General features: G+C 39.3%; 1 protein-coding gene across 3 annotated transcripts in view; it reads right to left on the bottom strand.

Annotated features, from left to right (window-relative positions):
* Positions 1 to 210: 210 nt before the first annotated feature.
* RASSF3 (Ras association domain family member 3) overlaps positions 211 to 20,497 on the bottom strand; it is a 169,947-nt gene continuing 149,660 nt past the window's right edge. For all 3 annotated transcript variants that reach the window (XM_084639889.1, XM_084639891.1, XM_084639890.1), the window contains 4 exons: positions 11,744 to 11,851; positions 7,508 to 7,775; positions 5,141 to 5,256; positions 211 to 3,048 (listed from right to left, as the gene is read on the bottom strand). In XM_084639889.1, the coding sequence (XP_084496015.1) occupies positions 2,899 to 3,048; positions 5,141 to 5,256; positions 7,508 to 7,775; positions 11,744 to 11,851 (642 nt within the window). In that variant the 3' untranslated portion in view covers positions 211 to 2,898. The remainder of the gene's footprint in view (positions 3,049 to 5,140; positions 5,257 to 7,507; positions 7,776 to 11,743; positions 11,852 to 20,497) is intronic.

Below are 20,497 nucleotides of genomic sequence, written 5' to 3' on the forward strand. Positions count from 1 at the left end.
TTGCAGAATTTTAATGTTTTGGAACAGAATTGTTTATTTTTTGGCACAGAATTCCCCCATGAGTAATAAATCTTAATTTGTGCTTAAAAGGAGGCTATATTTTGCCAAGTAGCTTCCTTATAAAGAGGTCTTATTGAGCATTAAATGAACACAACATGAACTTCAGGTAATACAATATTAGCAAGGTAAAACACCACACAAATGATAAAGTACTGCCAACTTCAACTTTAATAATGGAACTATCATTTGCCATTCAATAACAACATCAAGGGGAATAAAAACTTCCCTATAAAAATAAAAATTAAACTTGTCAAAATTATAAATAGTATAACTTTTTTTTAAAGACATAAATTTTAAAGGTTTCCCTGCATTGTCCCCAGGTCATTTAATCATAATTCTGGTACCATCACATAATTAATACAAAACAGTTCTGCAACAAAGGTTTGACAGCTTGATCATTTGATAATAAAATTAAAAAGAAAAAAATGAGCCAGATTTGACCATTTCTTTTAAATTAAAGCTGTTGTAGTAACCAGTGTGTAAAAAAATAAAACAAAACAGTCTTAACAACAATTAACTGTGGACTACGACAAAATTAAAATACAGTAAGTTTTTTTTTTTCCCCAAATTAAAACTTGTAGTGCATAAGACACTGATTGAGGTTTTGGCTAAAGCAAATGAAGATGCCCACTTTAAAGACAGATAATTTAGTTCAAGTAAAAAAGATTCACATATCTATAAACTACAGACTCAAACAGTGTTGAAATCTGAAGAACAAATGGTTCAACGTTAACTATTATCTAATGATTACATTGTTATAGTTAACACTACATAAATTAAGTGGATGTTAATCGAATATCCATCCATATGATGTAGTATTTATAGAAAAACAATGTTAACAAAATGTAAAAGTACTCCCTGAACCATTATGATAAAGTGTCTCACTTCGATGATAAACGTCCCACATGCCCTACAATGTTACATGTGAAATAAAATAAAAACAAACAAGATATACCATATATATTTTTATAGTTAGTCCTACTTTTTAAGTTCTCTTAACACTTTAAAACATATGATTGTCTTGCTGCATCTGCAAAAAAATATTTTGCCAAAAGAAAAAAAAGGAGGTGTCCATTACTAAATAAAGGAAACAAAGGCACAATGATGTCAAATTCATATAAAGAACAGAAACATCTTGGAGTTTCACAGAGTATCCACTAGGTGTCACCAAAGTGTCAACTATTCCTTGGGAATTTACAATGAACATTTTTACAGTAAGAGAAACAATTGCTGTTCTTGAATCGCCAGCACTATTTATCCATTTCTTTACTAGCATAAATCCTGACTTTTCCCCACCATGTGGTTATGACTAAAACTTGTCAGTTATTCAAACCTTCTTCATACTTTTATTGCACACCCATTTCTTTGGTATCTTTGAACGTGCTTCTTTCGATAAATATTTCTGAAAGAATAACAATGACAGTTACAGTAAAGTACAAAATTTTCTTTTGCTACATTTTTTTCCTACTCTTAATCAAGTAAATCAGCAGTGTACAGAATTTGGTAATTAGCTGTTGGACCATTTTTTTAAAATAATATAATTAGAAAAAAATTTAAATTACCAAAACTGGAGTTATTAAGCGATTCATCTACAACATGACCAATATATTCTAATTCTCTGCTTCCTTGGAAATACAGACAAGAAATTCTACTTCTCTTTGCCTTACTGAGCCTTTAAATAAACACACTAGTGGAGGAAGCTTTCATGTCTTCATAAGATTGGACAATTTGAAATTGTCCATCCTAAAAAATGTCTCTTTGGACCTCAGCTGAAAGATCTGATTTCAGTTAGACCAATGTACCTGCATCTATATTTCTAATTTAGACATTCAGTGACCGATTAGGTGGGTGTTCCTTATAAAAATGAGATATACTCACTACCCACATTTCAAAATTTAAGCAGATAACAGCTCATTATATTTGTTGCACATCTCAAACCATATATGCTTTCACATGTTTAGGAACTAGCTTCTCCAATGTAGGCAGTTTAATTTCCACTAATATGTAACCTCCTTCCTTCCTTCCCTCCCAGTCCTTGTATAAATTATCCTCATTTCTATTCTAGTGAGAATGTACACAATTCTAAAAACTTATTCATAATATTAGAACATCCTAAAACTTTATTCTTTTACAACTACTCACTAGGAAAAATAAAATTCCATTTCTTCTTCTATATTAGTATTTCCACTTTACATCAATCTTCCATCAGCTGTTATAGTCACTTCCTCTGCTCTTGCTTTCTTTTCAACTTGCTCTTTACTTTCTCCAGTAAGACTACTTTAAAATCTTCCACAATTTCACAGAACCTCAAAGGTTTTACATCCCTTCCACCTATAACTGTTTTCTCACAAATTACACAGTAAATATTTGAAAACAGAAAGGTAGTGCAAATCTATTTAGTCTCAAACATAATGCTCCAATCTGTTTTTGATCATACATGGCTAAGCTGTTTTATTAATTTTTAAAATGATCAATTTGCACTTCCTTACTTTTAAAGCTATCATTAATATTAAAGCAAATAATAAAAAGTGGTCAAAAAATTCTTATTTGTTAGCATCCTAGATAACAGATTTAGAGCTTACACAAAGGTAACCTGGAAAGCCCTTGAAGGCACAATAGGGGGTTGCAAGTTGATGTACAAACATGCAGAATTCCTTACTTATGGGTGCAAGACACTAAGTGCCCTGATTTATGGGTCTAAATGTATAGAAAAGTACAGGTAACCCTCACTTCACAAACCAGTCTTCTGAATAAAGAAAACTACTCTTTGCTGCTGTTCTGTACGGTTAGGTTTGGCATGCTCCAGGGCATTTTTCCTGAGTGTTCTTTGGCCCCACTTTAACCTGGTTTCCACACTCCATCAAGGGCTTCTTCAAGTTTGTCTTTGTAGGCTGCGTAACGCCTCTTTAAGATCTGTAGTTGCTCATCTTCCTCTTTGTCCAGTATACGCAAGAAGTTCTGCAGTTCAGGAAGGCTAAAGGCTTCCCACTGGGGGAAAAAAAATGGGAAAGCCTGATGTAGTGAACAGGAAATACACAAGTTACTCATATTGTATTTTTAAAGGGACACTGTCAACTCAGAATCTATTCTGCATCAAGAAAAGAGCAAAAAATAGTTTCATACTAGGCTGGAAGTCCTCCTGCTAATTTCTGTGGTTTTTGCAAACATTTTTTCTTTTTGAAACGTTTCTCTTCTCTCTTCTGTGAGAAACAATGGGGCATCTAACTACACATGAAGTGTTTGCAAATCCACAAAATAAACACAATGGGGGAAAAAAACAGAAAAACATTTCTCTACACTCTTTTACAGCATTACCTGTAACAATTAGTACATTAATACAATACATTTCCAGACACAAGACTGAGTTTTAATTTGATGGTAGCCACTTAATCCTAACAAAGTCAATGAATGAAAATTGGAACTAAGTAATTTCATCTACATCCTAATAATAGTGTTACTATTTGGCAGGGGTAATCAATAGGCAGACCATGGGCCAAATCCAGATCGCTGGAGACTTCTGAATTAATCCCGGAATCTTTTTATTTACTTATTATTGTTTTTTTTTTAATTATGTTTTCTGGAGTCTGGACCCAGACTACACCCTGCCCAAGAAACGTGGACCTTGAGAAAAAAATAATTGACTACTCCTACTATATGGTGTACAAAAGCCAAGTTAGCACAATTTCCACAGTTAAGGAAATATAAAGTTAAGTTTCCTACAGAAACATCAACTTGGCCACATTACACGGATGTATAAACTTCGATCCCTGTTTTTCTTGTAGCATACCATTTTGACAAATGGTAATATATTATAAACTATACAGAATGTGCAGAGTAGCAGTTAATGTTGCTGTATTTACATTAAATTTCACGGTTATTGACTATTTTAATTTACAACTTGCAACTTTAAAAATGTTGCACTGACATAGTTTTTGCACTTCATTTTCATCTCTTTTTTTAAATGGTCTGATACTTAATAATATTTGTATTGACATGGTCCCAAGTAGGCTTTGAACTTCACACCTGACTAAGGTAAAAGGATTGGGAGGGAAGAATTCCAACCTTTGCTGTTGCTGGAGCTGTCTGGTTAACAAGGCAGCAGCACATTGGTTTGCACTGTGGTGATTTCAGCTTGACAATGGAAAAAAAAAAGAACCATAGGGCCCAGTCCTCTGTAACTACACTCATTTGTGCAGCTCCACTAACTTCACTGGGTCTATTCATGTGATGAGAGATACACTCAACCCTAATCATTTCCAAGTACTGATTCCCAGTGGGATCTGCTTTGGGGGTGAGGGTGGAGGAGATTTTGTTCCAGTGAAATATTTACAAATCACTGTAATGCAAACTATTCCAGTAGCAGCTTAAGAGCACCAGCCAACCCCCTGGCCAGGTTAGGCAGGGAAAATGTACATTGTGATGTCACAAAGGGGGGGGGGGGAAGGAGTTGATTAAATGCTGCTAAAAATGTGAGATATCCAAATATGCTCACAAGTGATTTTTAGTGATTTACACACTAACTTCAGTACTCAGTCATCATAATTATATACTTTTATTATCCAACCAGTTATTTTAAAACTTGGTTGGTTCGGGATGTACTTTGAGTACTATTTAATTTCAAATTTCAGTAACTTTTTAGTATTGGGGGAGCGGGAGTGTGTGTTTTAAAAATGGGAAGTTTTTCTCACCATTGTGGAACTCAAAACATTAAGAGATGTTGCTTAACCTTCCCCCATGTTCCCTCCAAAAGTATGTATTCAGCTTTGAACAGAGCCCAAGAATGGAAAAATTCAGCGCAAGGGGAATTGTTCAGAAAGGTGTACCCCATGTGAAAGGGGGGAGCTGGGGTGTGTGTGTGTTAAAATTAACACCTGTTTCTAGCTGCACAGCAGAACTCACTGCTTTAATATTCCATGTGTGAAATAACCTGCATAGCGACTTTTGGTCAGTATTTCACAATTTTGTGTATAGTTACATAGACACTCAAATGAATCATCATGCAAAGACACTTGGGAGACAGAGAATGAGTGTATTTAACATATCAGTGAAGCTAAACCAAAAAAACACTGATGTAACTTACCATAACCTCTCCAGTTTCATGTTCACGCAGAACAAAACTGAGTGTTTCTGTGCTGGGGCCTGCCACCAAACGCATATAGAGGGGATGTTCTCTGTCTGAGAGCTTGCATGTATAAACTGCAAAAGGAGAATGTTACAATTATTATTCACTTTTACAAATAAAAGATTTCAACTATTAATAGAAAGCGTGCTAGGGAGCAAAATCTTTAAAAAGCAAACAATCCAATCTCTACCCCAAAACATACACTTGTTGCTACAAAACCTTTGCGCTGCTGGGGATATTTTTGTACAAACAGCCGTTGCTGGGAAGGCTGAGCAGAATGTGTTGTGCATAATAGAGTGCAATAACTGAGACTCCAAACTGAATGAGCTGGCTCTTAGCCAACGTTCATATTTATTTTAATGCATAGTCAAAAGAAACAAGAAAACAGCAAAAAAACAGCAGCATAATAGCACATAACAAGAACTGAAACAAAAGTTTTAAACCTGGGAAATTAGCTGGTAATTTGCTGACTTCCTTCCACATCACTATTCTATGTATGGTGTCCAAGGGCACAATGTGGCTACAGGTATTTCCCACCCCCACCCATTCAGTGACAGGAGGAGAAACACAGGGCTTCAATCTTGTGGAGGGAAGCAAAGGCCTTCCCTCCACTTCCATGTCTGTATGACATGGGGGCCCTATTTACAAGCGGTAGAATTGGAGCATCTGGCATTTTGTATTTTAGGTCCCGTCCTTGCTGGGGCAAGCCACTGCCATTAGAACTTCTAAAGAAAAGGCTTCAGTGAAGGTTCCACACACACCCCTTGAGACATGCACACTGTCTACAAGACAACACTGCCTGTTTAGATAGAATGCCTGCTGGCCAGAAGTGTCATATTTCAGCTGGCTGCTGTCATTGTCAGTTCAAGCAGCTGGATTCCAAGTGTGAGAGCAAGAAGCTGACAAAATGAAAATGCTCCTTGAGTATCTATTTTTTATTTTTATTTGGCACTTCCTGATGTACATGCACTCTTAGCTTTTAACAGCATTTAGTGCAAGGAGAGATTCCTCTGCGTACAGATTAACTAACCCAGGAGAAAGAAAAGGAGTACTTGTGGCACCTTAGAGACTAACCAATTTATTTGAGCATAAGCTTTCGTGAGCTACAGCTCACTTCATAAATTGGTTAGTCTCTAAGGTGCCACAAGTACTCCTTTTCTTTTTGCGAATACAGACTAACACGGCTGTTACTCTGAACCCAGGAGAGAATCACATCAAGCACATTAACAGATTAAAAAAACACCTGTTACATTCTAGGGGAATGTTACCTTTGAAACTCTACTGCTACCTGTTTTCCAATATCACTAAGCATACGTCAAAAAACATAAGAAATTAATATTTTCTATCTTGACATTGAGCCACATTGTAGACTGTAGGTGACAGTATATAGATGCCTATTCATTTTTGGAGCATTAGCTATTCAGCTAAAACAGTATTTTAAAAGAATAAGTTCATATAACTATCCAATTCTTCCGCTTGCTTCCTCCAATTCATTAAACATTATCTCAGTCTTGTCATAAATCTCAGCCAGCTACCAAGTACATCTCATCCAAGTCCCAATTTCTAGAAGATATTGAGTCAATCCATTCCACTCCACCACCGGGATCCATCATGATGGAAATCTACAACTGCCCGTACATTGCAGCCACCATTAACTCATGTCTCTACTACCCACCTTAGCAACCTCATGTTCGCAATGAAAAGCATCTTTGAGGAGATTAGTGGTCACCCAAAATCACTCTCTGGATCCTCCTAGATAGGAATGAAACCACCTCAGAGTGGTTCCCGACTCCCTTCTATGAGACAAACTGCAAAGTCCTACTCCCACACATCACCTACCCAAGAGACTTACACTCCCACCATATTATCATCCATTCCAGCAAATCCTCATTCCCCATAAGTATAATTATAAAACAACAAATACCGTTCCCTTTATATATTCTTATCCCCTTATGTCCTTATTCCCAAAACATCTTACCATCCATTGCCTAAACCAAGATGGCTCTACAAAGGAACAAACTCCAGGGCCTCACTCATCAGATAATAATGCTTTCTCATCTTACTCTCCAAATACCTGAAAAATAGCCAATCTGATCACAAGGCACTCCTGCTCCCACAACCAGAAAAGACATCCCCCCCACACACACTATCTCTCACAGAGTACAAAATAAGAACCTGTAACCTGCATTTATAAAATGAGATCATTACCATCACCTCTGCCGTATCTGCTCCCTCCCATCCTGCTTATCTCAGACATAGCTATAGTACACACCTCCCAACCCTTTCCCCATTCCAACATCAAAAGACAACAAATCTAAATTATACCTTGATCTTCCTTGTGACAGCGTTTATAAAGTGCAAACTTGGCAGGGTTGTCAAACACTACAAATTTTTTGAGCAAGGCCTCAATAACTTCACGAACAGTGTTAATGCTGCTTATATGAAGCTTATTCACATAGCCTGGGGGCAAGTAAAATGAAGTCTCGTTGTTATTGTGAGCATGCTCTCCTGGATTCACAGCAGTCTGTATAGTAATAGGTCTGCATAGTTCCATCTGAACTTTGATGAAGCCAGTGTAAGTCCCATTTGAGTTCTGCAGCAGGAAGACAAGCACAACATTTTATAAAATTAATAAATAGTGACCTATTTATTATGACAGCATCAATAGCAATAAAATACAGATTGCAGTGCACTCTTTAAAATGTGCTGTCATAATACATGAGGCAAATAATTTTTATAAGAGCCAGACACATTCCCTTATTCCTCCATGCCACAAAATTCACTTTAGTTTTTGGAATTACAGTTGAATTCTAAGAGATCTAGATAGGCATCAAGCAAATAATCGTATGAAAGCTAATGGTAAATTTTCAGTTTTGGTAGAAAAATTAAGCAGCTGCATCACCAGGCTACCAACTAATGGTGGAAATGGGGAAACACTGCCAAGAGAGAACTGGTATTCCCAACAAGCTGCCAGAGCTCTGCTTTAGCAGGTTACAAAGTGGAGATCCCACTACTGTATAAAAACAATTAATCCATGTTTTGAGCTCACACTGTGGTTAGTTGGGGAAAAAATTGAGATAAGTTTGCAAGATACTGGTTTGTTATTTTATATTATAAATTTATTATTCATATTAGTCAGGAAGCATGTGAGATCTTGTAATTCAAACTGTGACTTCACAAATTAACCTTTACAGTTCATAACTCAGATGTTAGAAAATTTATAAAAAATTTTAAAAATAAAAACTTGTTCAATGGTTTCATTAACTTTTAAATATAAACTTTTTTTTTAAAAAGCACAAAGGAAAAAACTTAACAGTTTTGAGAAAAAATGCCACTGAAAGACTTTGTATGAAAGGAGAATAAAACCAAAGCATCTCCTTTTTACCTATCCCTCTTCCACCTATTTGACTTGTTCTATGGTATACTTCCATAAGAAACAAAATCTAAACTAGAGAGAATAAATCTTGAGATTATCAAACTAGTATAGTCATGAACTCCCCCCCAAACATATTCACACACTTTTTAAAATTTAAAATAGGCAGAGTTGGTAGCAATACCTAATATTAAGGTTACCCAACATTTCCCATTACAAGACCCTGTTTTCAGTAGCTTATAACTTGCCGAACCCACTGGGAAAGCACATCCATCTATCTGTTCTCCCTTCCCCCCTGCTCCGCATGCTGGTCCTCAGAGGATGACATCCTACTACTGCTAGCAGTTACTCCATTATCTCAAGTAGCAGGGGTGGGTGCGTGGGTGTGTGTATCTAAACGTTCCAACCATGCTAATGACCCATGTCAACATGGTGGAATTTGTTTTTTCTGTTTGCTTTTTTAAAAAAACCTAGGAACACACACACTTAATGTTGTAGTTATGTTCCTGAAAAATGCAACTTTAAGTGAAACAACATTAAACTAATCCAATTTCCGCATAAGATTTAATGTAAGTGTGGGGAGTTAGGTTCCAAGGAAATTTTTTGGGGGCAGACAAATGGCTTTATATACTGTACAGTACTGTACTGTGGTTGGGAAGTGTCCCTGGCTTACCTCACACAGGCACAGCCCGCTGCAGGCAAGGACGCTAGGAAGCACCATTGCAGCAGCAGCTTCCCTGGAGAAGAACAGGCGCTGACTTTGCCGGGGGATGCTCAAGACCCACCTCTTCCCGTCCCTGCTCCACTCCAGGCCCACCTCTTCCTATGCCACCTCCTCTCCGGAGCACGCCGCATCCCCACTCCTGCCCCCACCCTGGAAAGTCGTAAGCACCGCCAAACAGCTGTTTGGCAGTGGTGGAAGCACTGGGAGGTAGCGGGAGGAGGCAGAGAAGAGGAACTTGTGCAATGCTCCCTTGTAAAGTCGGTGCTCTTCCACAGAATCCTACAAGCAGTGGACAGAGCAGGCAGCCAAACAACATAATAAGGGAGCATTGCACAACTTTAAACAGGCACGTTCCCTAATTGAGTAGCGACGTAACTTTGAAACAACATTAAGCAGGAGGACGTTAAGTGAGGAGTTACTGTATTAAGGTAGCAAAGTCAAGCACTCAAAAATTAGGAAATGCCAGAAGTTGCTGTACATCCTTAAATCAGCCCCCTTGTGCATATGCATTATGTTACAGTCTTTAATTACCTAATCATATACTGTTTTTTCCACAGGACCCCTGAAGGACTGGCTGTGGGAATAAGTCCGGGTTGCGTGGTAAAGGAAGCTGTTGTCTAAAGGTCTCCTACCTCATTTGTTGCAGAAGCTGGAAGGTGTGTAGTAAATGAAGCAAGGGTTAAGGTAGTTGAATGCTGCCCTGGAGCATTGGATTCTATTCCTGCTTCTGCCGCAGAGTTCCTATGGGATGCTAGCCATGTCATGTAAGCCAAAAACTTTTCACTAATTGTGTGTTCTTCATTTTCTAGGGGTCTGACTTGAGACCCTGGGGTCAGATTTGCAGAAGTGCTAAGCTCTCACAGTTGCAATGGAAGCCAGTGGAAGCTGTGCTTTGAATATGTGAAGTGCTAAATAATACTAAGTATTCTGAAAAGTCGAGTTCAAGGTGTCTCAAATGGGGCACCCAAAATTAGTAGGTACTTGTGATCTCTCTGTGCCTCAGTTCCTCATCTATAAAATGGGGTAATACTAGTCCCTCACCTCATGGGGGAGTTGTGAAAAATACCTTCATTAATATTAGTGAAACATAATACTATACTGATAAGTGCCGCAGAAAAGCCTGTGAGGAAATTAATAATTCTGTTCAAACCCTGCTCTGAATATACTGTGCAGTAAATAAGGCTTGGGGGGCCAAACGAGACAACAAAATATTGAATACCTGCTCATTCAAGACTGCATAATGCATATGCACAAGAGAGCTGAAATTCTGGCATTTCCTAGCTTCTGGGCGCTAGACTTTGCAACCTGAATAATGTTTTAACAGAGTTTCTGTTTGTAATATTATATATGTCAGATACATTTGCATACACTTTATATTAAAAGCACGCTCTACAATATAATTTTGCACACATACATAACACAAGGTCACACACAGCTGTGCAATGCTTAAAGCTGTGATTGTCAAAGGGGGTTAGGTGCCCAAATTCTATTGCAATTCAGTGGGAATTGGGTGCCTAACAGACTTAGTCCTTTGAATATCTCAGGCTAAATGCTTATTTTAACCTAACCAACGTGGAAAGTTTCTTACTATAATTAGTTCTGAAAACAAATGATTAGTCAAATATTACTGTGTTACAGGACTTTCGGCAACATGATTTTACAAGTATTAATTCCAAACCATATGAAAATACATAACAAAAATCAGTTTAGTAGATAACGCTTGCATATCTAAAGTAATTTGGAATGTAACAGAACTTCTAAGTTTGGATGTACAGTACATCTAATGGAACATAAAAGGATCTGACAGTTTATATATAGATTGAGTTATAACATTTTAGCCAGGTAAATGTCGATTTTATTAATAGACAATCCTAGAACTACTATAGAAGATCAGTGTGCATCTTAACTTCATTATGTAAAATTTTTATTTATATTCTTATCACATTGAAAACCTACTTCTTAAAACCATCCCCAGAAATCAAACTTTCTGAAATTAATGTAAAAAGTGTCATAACTAAAAGAGTTATTTTTGCTTGATTTAACATATTTGGGTGCCATGGTAATGTAGTTTTATAGAAGACATACTTATAGACAGTCTGATAAAAATAAACAGCCATATTCTCCCTGTGCTGGTTGTACTGGTATAATTGAGGGTTTCTGACGGAAGGAATCCATTTATTTATTGACAGTTGAGAGTATTTTAAACCTGTTAACTTTTCACAATACCATGTACAAGTTTGTGGTTTCTACCCTTATTATCCTTTAACCCCAAACATCTGAGGGGTGAAAGTGGCTTACATACATTTCAGGGCTAAAAAACGGCCGGTTTCCTGTAGTACACTACAAAGTCATTATGCCATAGTTTCACACGAAAAATGCTAAAGACAAAGTGACAAATAATGCACTATATGAGTTACACTCAGCTATTCAATTATAAACTACAGGAGTTCTATGTGACTCTTACCAAAGTCATCTTTAATTTGTCAGTAACAGATGAATTATAGTTTTGAATCTTCTCTTTAATTTCTTCTTTACTGAGATACGTGTGGGTCTCTCTCTCTTTCTGAACATCCTAGAACAAAACAAATGCAGAAAAAACAACAAGTTAATTTACATTCTAGGCTCTGAGCAAACAGTGCAATCAATCATTACCTTATACAGGCTCCATATACAGCAGTTATCCATGTAGTAATACAAAGTTCTAGCAATGAGGTATGTCAAAAAAGCTGCTGTGCGGATCATAAACAGTTAAACTGACACACCCAAAAACACGTGTGTCATTTTTTGCCAACTATTTTTGTTCAAATATTTATGAGCAGTATGCAAAACAGCTCAACTCATTTCATGCTTAGATTTTTTCATTTCAATGCTAGTAATATTTTCCAATCACAACATTTGTACAGTATTACATTTAAGGCATATGTAATTAAAAGAAACTCTCTGCACAAAGCAGAAAAATATATAAGAAATCCAGTACCTGATAAATAAGTAAAATCAAGAATTTATAAGTATTGGAATATGGGCATCTCAGCATTCCAAAGGTGAAAGCATTTATCAACTTATAATAGTCTATCATCCTGCTTATATGACACATCACAAGTATGCCTCTAGGCATATACTGTTTCTCCAAATTCAAGTGGTTTTTTGTTTTTGTTTTTTTAAGAAGCCCCTATCACTTTTTCAACTGTTGTCTTTTACAAGCTATATACTGATTTTACAGGGGCATGTAAAATCAATCTTAAGCACTGGCTATTATCCAAAAAAGCATTTGTTCCCAGTCCACATTACTGCGGCAAACCAGTGTTATAAATACACTCAGATTTCTATCACTTGCACAAACACCATATATAGTATGAAACTGATTCAGCTCTCAACTTTAAAGATTTTAGACCTCTCTTAGGAGAGGAGTACATTGACTTGGAAACTTCTGGGTACCTCTGAACACAGGAATACTCATGCACCATGTGCACAATGGTCCAGGGTCAGTATTTTAGACTACCCATCCAAATGGACCCTGGAGGAGTTTGGCCTAAGAAAAGGATTTTCCTGACCTCAAAAGCCACTCCTAGAACATAATCTCTTTGAGACTTCCCAGCACAGCTGGCAGGCATTTCAGTTTGCCAGAACTGAACTCTGTGACAACATTGTGTGATGCAGAGCTATACATTTTTGCCTGCCAGAAAGCTTATACAAAGCTGAGAGTTTTAGATTCTTTGATTTTTTTACTATATACATGAATAAAGAGACATGCCTCCGCCATCCTCCCTACAGCTAAAAAAGAGATGTGGTCTGAGCAAAGGATTGGAAACAAGGAACTCCCAAACTCTGATCCTGGCTCAAACACTAACTTCCTTTGGGGTCTTGGATAAGACACTTTCTGCCTTAGTTTCCCCCTTTGTAAAATAAGGATACCACCTACCTTAGATATGAACATTACAGCTTTTATGAGAAGAATGCCATTAGTTCCTTAATTACAGCATTTTTATCCTGAAGTTACAATATTCTGGCACAGTGATCAACTCCACTACAAGCAGGACCAAACCACCTGGGAAGTTTTCAGAATCAAGACTCCCCCCTCTCACTAGAGAAATTAAGAATCTTGATCATCATTTTTTCCCCTCCTGTAACCTGTTCCCAGAGAGCAGTAAGTACAGTAATACTTAGCACTTTAATATAATGCTTTTTATTCCCTTACTCCTTTAGGGGCTTCTCTAGTTTTGCGAAGGGTTCCCTTTGTGCTAAAACTAAAAAATAAGTAATTTTTTCTTTAAAATAAGAACAAATTTGTTGGAAGAATTTTAATGTTTAGAAATGATTAAATATAAAAGATTGTAGAGATATCACATGTGTAGCAAATAATAAGAATCTGAAAACACCAGCATTCCAAACATTATGTTTTTTGTTTTAAATTTAAAAAAAATATTTTGAGGCAACTACTGCACCCTCAATTTTAATCCCATTACAAAAGATATGTTATAAGTAGGGAACAGTGTATTCTGTAATTATTTGGCCACAGAATTTATGGAGCAAGCACCTGCCACAGAATTGTGCTCAAGAATCTAAACTTCAATTTTAAAAGTTTTTAGCCTTTATAGTTGTGAACATGTTCTTCCAAATGGGCACTGATTCCGATCCATATTCCTGAGGGGCAGACAGCCTGAAACATTAGCTTTGAGAGATCTGAACCGCCCCATTCATCTCGATAGTGGAAATTCTGAACCCTAATAATGCCATTTGAAAATCAAAACGTATAATTATTTTACTGCTGATTGTTTAGCAGATACTTCTACTCAGGGGTGGGCAAACTATGGCCCGGGGCCTGCATCCGGCCCTCCAGACATTTTAATCCTGCCATTGAGCTCCCCCTGGGGAGCAGGGTCTGAGGCTTGCCCCGCTCCAGCCAGGGAGCCGAGTCTGGGGCTTGCCCTGCTCTGCATGGCTCCCGGATGCAGCGGCATGTCCCCTCTCCAACTTCTACACATAGGGGCAGTCAGGGGGCTCTGGACACTAACCCTGCCCCAAGTGCCACCCCCGCAACTCCCATTGGCCGGGAACCCCACAGCCAATGGGAGTTGCAGAGGTGGCACCTGTGGATGGAGCAGTGCGCAGAGCCGCCTGGCTGCGCCTCCGTTTAGGAGCTGGAGAGAGGACATGCTGCTTCTTCTAGGAATTGCTTGAGGTAAGCGCCCCCCAGAACCTGCACCTCTGACCCCCCCCCGCTGCCCCACCCCAATCCCTCTCCCGCCCTCCAAACTCCTCAGTCCCAGCCCGGAGCACCCTCCTGCACCCCCAACCCCTCAGTCCCACCCCAGAGCCCACGCCCACAGCTGGAGCCCTCCCCCTCCCACCCCAACCTCCTGCCCCAGCTCGGAGTCTCCTCCCACACCCTGAACTCCTCATTTCTGGCCCCATTCCAGAGCCTACACCCCCAACCGGAGCCCTCACCCACTCCCACACCCCAACCCCCAATTTTGTGTGCATTCATAGCCCGCCATACAATTTCCATACCCAGATGTGGCCCTCGGGCCAAAAAGTTTGCCCACCCCTGTTCTAGCTAATGTGTTTGCCCATTTTTGTTGCATGCAGTCATGGATGGGGAAGGAGGGAGCTGACCAGTGTCAAGGATTGCTGTGGTGGGGAAGCTTGTATCACCATCCACAACTACTGTCCGGAGGAGAAAACAACAGGGAACAGGAGGGAAAGAAAAGATTAATCTGCCTTTTCCCAGTGTCAAAAGCCTCAACCCATTTATCTGGTTCCAAAACCAGCTTCCTGTTTCCATGACAGGGCTACACAGATCATGGAGGGCATAATTTGGCCTGCAGAACGGCTATTAGTGGAGATAATGAAAAGAACCCAACCTGCCTTTAACAACAAAGGGTAAGTCTACAGGGCTGACAGCTGAAAAAAAATTGTCTACCTGCAATCTGAGCAAATTTGGTATGGAAATCAATGAGACAATGAATAGGAAAGCCCATTAAGCCATTTTAGATTGTGTGTTTTATTTAGAGAAGAACAAGACTTTCATATGAAAATAGCAATGAATATTGTAGTGGTGAAATTACTCACTCATATATTTAATTCAATAAGACCCTCTATTTTGAACATGCCTCAGAAATTCCAGTTTCTTTCACCAAAGTACCACAGAAAACCAGGGAGCCTTGCGCAGATTTTAGTCCAGCTTGCTGGAGAGTACGCAGGGCCTTATGGAAAGGCATAAGATGCATCATTACATAACAGTTAGAAATATAAAGTAATCATTGAGTTTGCCACCATGTGCATCTGAACTGTTAATGGAGCATATAAACAGTATGCAGATTAACCCCAAACTGCAAATTATATACAAAAAAAGTGGTGTCGGGGAAAAAACAGCAAAGCAATAAGGATCTGAACTTTGAGGTCTCTATGAGCATGATCCAACTCTCCTTAAATTCAATGGAAAGACTCCCAATTTACTTCAATCAGTGTTCTGCAGCCTATGTTAGTTTCAGGTCAGTTAACAGCAACGAAACTGATGAAACTGTGGAAAATATTTTATTTTCAGCCAAAAAAAGTTATGTCTCCACTTCAAGTCCATTATCCCAGGAAACCCAGGTCTGGGAACTTGAAGCATATATAGCATTAGATTCAAATGATAACAAATTACATAACCAGAGCTCAAACACTGCAACTGTTTGTGCAGTGAGGGATGCACTTCAAACCAACAAAAAAATTCCTTCACAAGCAATCTAACACCACAAATTGTCTAATCAGCAAAGGTTATACAAGAGAGGGGGAAAATCCTGCACAACTGCAACTGAGAGGCAACAAATGAAGAAATACCACATGAAAGTTGTAAGGAATGCTAGTGCAATCAAGTCTACTGTGATCAAGGAGTCAGTCATTCTGATTAGGAATCTCCAGCTAAGTGTTAACACATCTATCTACTCCTGGATATCTGTCGCACCCGTGGATTTTGATCTTTAGTTATATTTAATTCAAACATCCAACATCCAAAATCTGCTGGTAAGATACCATGTCATTTCTTCCCAATACCCACAGAGCCAAATCACTTGCAGTACATAATTAATCTTTATCATGTTCTCTGATCCAAAGTTTGGCTAGACAAAGCTACAGTAGCAGAAGTAATCTTCTTTTGGCCAGTGTGCCCAGGCTAAGATCAAGGAAAAGAAGTATTTGGTGAGAGCTGCTAAACATTTTCTTCAGCTTCCCACAATCCTCTCCTTGCCTTCTGTATTCTTTACCTCAGGGGTTCTCAGCTGATCCATCTGTAAACCCTGATGGCCTGTCACAATCCAGAGACTTCCTGAGATTGCCCCAGAGCCGATGCTCCCCCACAGGCGCTGCTCAGCTGCAAAGCGGGGGATACATCAGGGGCCAGTACTTACTAGAGAACATGACACCCCCTCCTGGCTGCTGTCCCACGGGCTAGCTGGGCTTGGCTCCCTGATCTGGGCACTGCAACCTCTGGGATCGCAATACTGGTCACTGAAATTTGGCCCAGATGCCCCCCATCATCAGGACAGAGCAGCAGTGAGGCCAAACCTGGAGCAGTGCTGTGACCCCATGCACCAGGTCATGAAGCCCAGAGCAAGGAGCTGAGTCCAGCCAGCCCCGTAACCTTTCGATGCAATTTTGGGTCACAACCCACAGGCTGAGAATCCTGCTTTACCTTACAGAAAGGGTCCTCTGCCTATTATACTTTGATTCAATGTAAGTCCGTTTTCAGTTACATCAGTACAACTCCACTGACATATAAGGAAATAAATATCCATTACAGTTTGGAAACCTTGTATGCATCCAACATAGCATGTACAGAAAATTAACAATGGAAACAACTAAGTACCATGCTGTTCACATGGATTATGGGGGACATGATCAAGAGGCCAGTAAACTCTTCTCTGCAATGACTATGTGGCTGATACTATGAAAAACATTCTTTCTGAGACTGGGAGTGCTGGCAAGGAACTCATTCCTCCTCTATTGCTTTAGCTACACTAACAGGAGGGAAAAAACTATTGCAGATTATGTGTTGCAGCTAAGCAAGTCTCACTCCATTTGTTCCTGCAACAGTTCTCACTGGCCAGTGAGAGGACAGACCGGTTTGCGTAAACCGGTTCAGTTAATCCCCAAATAGATAAGAGTACTACTCCCAACTGTTGCTTTGTCTGTGACCTGAGCACCTGTTCTGTAAGTTCTGGCACAGCTCCTTGGAGCAGGTGCATTACAAGTGTACAAATAGTATCAGACGCATACCTCACAATGCATTTCATGTATTACACAGGTACAACTGATATACGCATACTGTGCATCTAACACAGCATACATCACGGGAACAGATCTATATAAATTTCATATTTTCATCAGTTAATACAGATTTTGCAAATAGTTGCTTCAGTAGTTAGTCCCAGTGATTGCGTCCAATGGTCTGTCCCACTCACAGTATGTGTCATGAGCGCAGAAGTGAAACACAACCACGTCAAGCCATCCTAGCAGAGGCCATAAGCTCTTCTTCACCCAATGCTAGACAGGTGAGCGGGTTAGTTTTACAGTATTTTTGTATAATTGTATTTTGACCAAAACACAGGAACTATATGAGGTGTGGCATCATACTATCACCAACTGCATGCCAGAACATGGGAATGAAGTTCTCATTAACAGCTGCAGGCCATGTCATCATCATCTGCTGCTCCCAGGTCAACTGAGAAAATGTGTTTTGCTGCTCAGTGTTCTGGGCCTGTTTCCATTCCTGTGCCTCACATTTGTTGTTTTCTCGTCTTGAGGGCAATTATGAATGGTGATAAAAACAATATCCAGTGCAATTCTAGGGAGCCTATGTATAATTTCTTCAGATACACACCACCAGCCTCTCAGCCCAGGGCAAGCTGTTAATTTGCTATGAAATTCAAGAAATATTTTCAGTAGTCTATGAAATAAGCACACATCTCTGGTGCCCAGAACTTCCATTAAATTTGGCAACAAACCTTCAAACTAAGTATAAGAACTCCTTTGAGTCTCAAACACAAGTTTCTAAGCAATAGTAGCAGGCAGGAGATGGGGGACGAGTGTGCATTTGTTTCCATCAGGGAGAACAGCTGGGCTGTGATTAAGATACCGGAGAACTGGGTTCAGTTCCCAGCTCTCCCACAGACTTCCTGCATGACCTTTCACAAGTCACCACCTCTCCATGCTTCAGTTCCCTATCTACAAAACGGGGAAAATAACACTTCCTTTTCCCCTCTTTTATGGACACCCAGCCAGCCAGTTAGCTGTAAAGTACCTCTTGGTGGCTGCTTGCTTTACCTGCGAAGGGTTAAAAAGTCCCAAGGTAAAGAAAAACCTGACCAAAAGAGCACCTGACCAAAAGAGCCAATGGGAAGGCTAAAACTTTTTAAAATGGGAAAAAAGCTTTCCCTTTGTCTCTCTGTTGTTCTCTCTGGGCTGCAGGGAAACGAAGCAGCGATGCTATAAACAGGAATGCTGTGCAAGGTTTGAACCAGTTATGAAAAATTATCTTTCATACCTAGAAGGAATCACTGGGACAGGGAATGTTTAGACAGACGCGATCAGGTTTATTTCTTTATTTTGGCTTGCGGATCTCCTCTGTGCTAACCCCAGATGCTTTTGTTTGATTGTAACCTTTAAGCTGAACCCCCCCAAAAAGCTATTTTGGGTGCTTAATTTTTGGAATTGCTCCTTTAAAAACCTAGAAAAAGCCTCAGTTCCAGATGAATTTTCTTCCTTCTTGTTTTTAATAAAAGGTACTTTTTTAAGAACAGAATTGGATTTTTGGTGTCTTAAGAGGTTTGTGCATATGTTGTTTAAATTAGTTGGTGGCAACTGCTAATTTCCTTTGTTTTCTTTCTTAGCTCTTCCATGGAGGAGGGTGAAAGGGCTCAAGGGTACCCCACAGGGAGGAATTCCCAAGTGTTCCTTCCTGAGTTCAAGGGGGTCTTTGGCATTTGGGTGGTGGCAGCGTTTACCATGCCAAGGTCAGAGAAAAACTGTAACCTTGGGAGTGCAATACAAGCCTGAAGTGGCAAGTATTAATTTTTAAAATCTTTGCAGGCCCCCACCTTCTGCACTCAAAGTGCCAGAGTGGGGATTCAGCCTCTAGATGCTAACATGATACAAGTGCACATGAATAGTATTAACATCATGCAAGTAACTGTTCAAGTGAGCTGCAGAACAAAATGTGATTCCAACCCCCTCCCCATCAGTGTCACATGAAGTCCAAGCTTTGGTCTTAGGTGAGCATCTTGTTGCTATACCCAAACAGCTAGACACCCTCACGCTAAATTGAAAAAAAAACCAACAATCCAGGACTTGATCTAATGAGTTCTAGATCACATTCCAAACAGAATTCTACTTTTCTACTTGCATCCACAAGGGAAACCAACTTTTCCAGTGAAGCAGTGACCTTAAGTGAGAGCTCTAATATAGGAAAAGCAAGCTCCACTAAACAGAACACATCACAAAGGCTTGATAGAAGAAGGGAGACATAATGGAGGGAAACTGTACTTGAGCCAAAAAGGGAATAAAGTATTTTCTTAAGAAATTCAAAGAACCAAATAGCCTTGGGAGCTAAAGCCAACTTTTAAACAATGCCAGCACTCTACCCCCTCCTGTCCTCAGACCCACGCTCACCCCAAACACAAAGCAACACTTGATCCTGTCATATCATGAAGACTCTATGATCTTGGATTACGCTATAACATGTGACCTTGAACACGTGGTTCAAGATAGAGGGGTTAAAGTTTAACCTATGAGTATAAAATCCATCCACTCTTCCACACCAGAGACCAAGACATGTATACCTGTGAAGAATACAATGAAAAATAAACAAACTTAATACCTACTGACTACAGCACGTCTCCATTAGAAAAGGGACTTCATTAGTACCAGGTTTCAGAGTAACAGCCGTGTTAGTCTGTATTCGCAAAAAGAAAAGGAGTACTTGTGTCACCTTAGAGACTAACCAATTTATTTGAGCATAAGCTTTCGTGAGCTACAGCTCACTTCATAGGATGCATACTGTGGAAAGTACAGAAGATCTTTCTATACACACAAACCATGAAAAAATGGGTATTTACCACTACAAAAGGTTTTCTTTCCCAAGGGGAGTGATCACTTTAGATAAGCTATTACCAGCAGGAGAGTGGGGGGGGGGGAAGAAAACCTTTTGTAGTGGTAAACACCTATTTTTTCATGGTTTGTG

Source organism: Lepidochelys olivacea (assembly GCF_965140295.1).
Source record: "Lepidochelys olivacea isolate rLepOli2 genome assembly, chromosome: 1".
NCBI classification, from domain to species: Eukaryota; Metazoa; Chordata; order Testudines; family Cheloniidae; genus Lepidochelys; species Lepidochelys olivacea.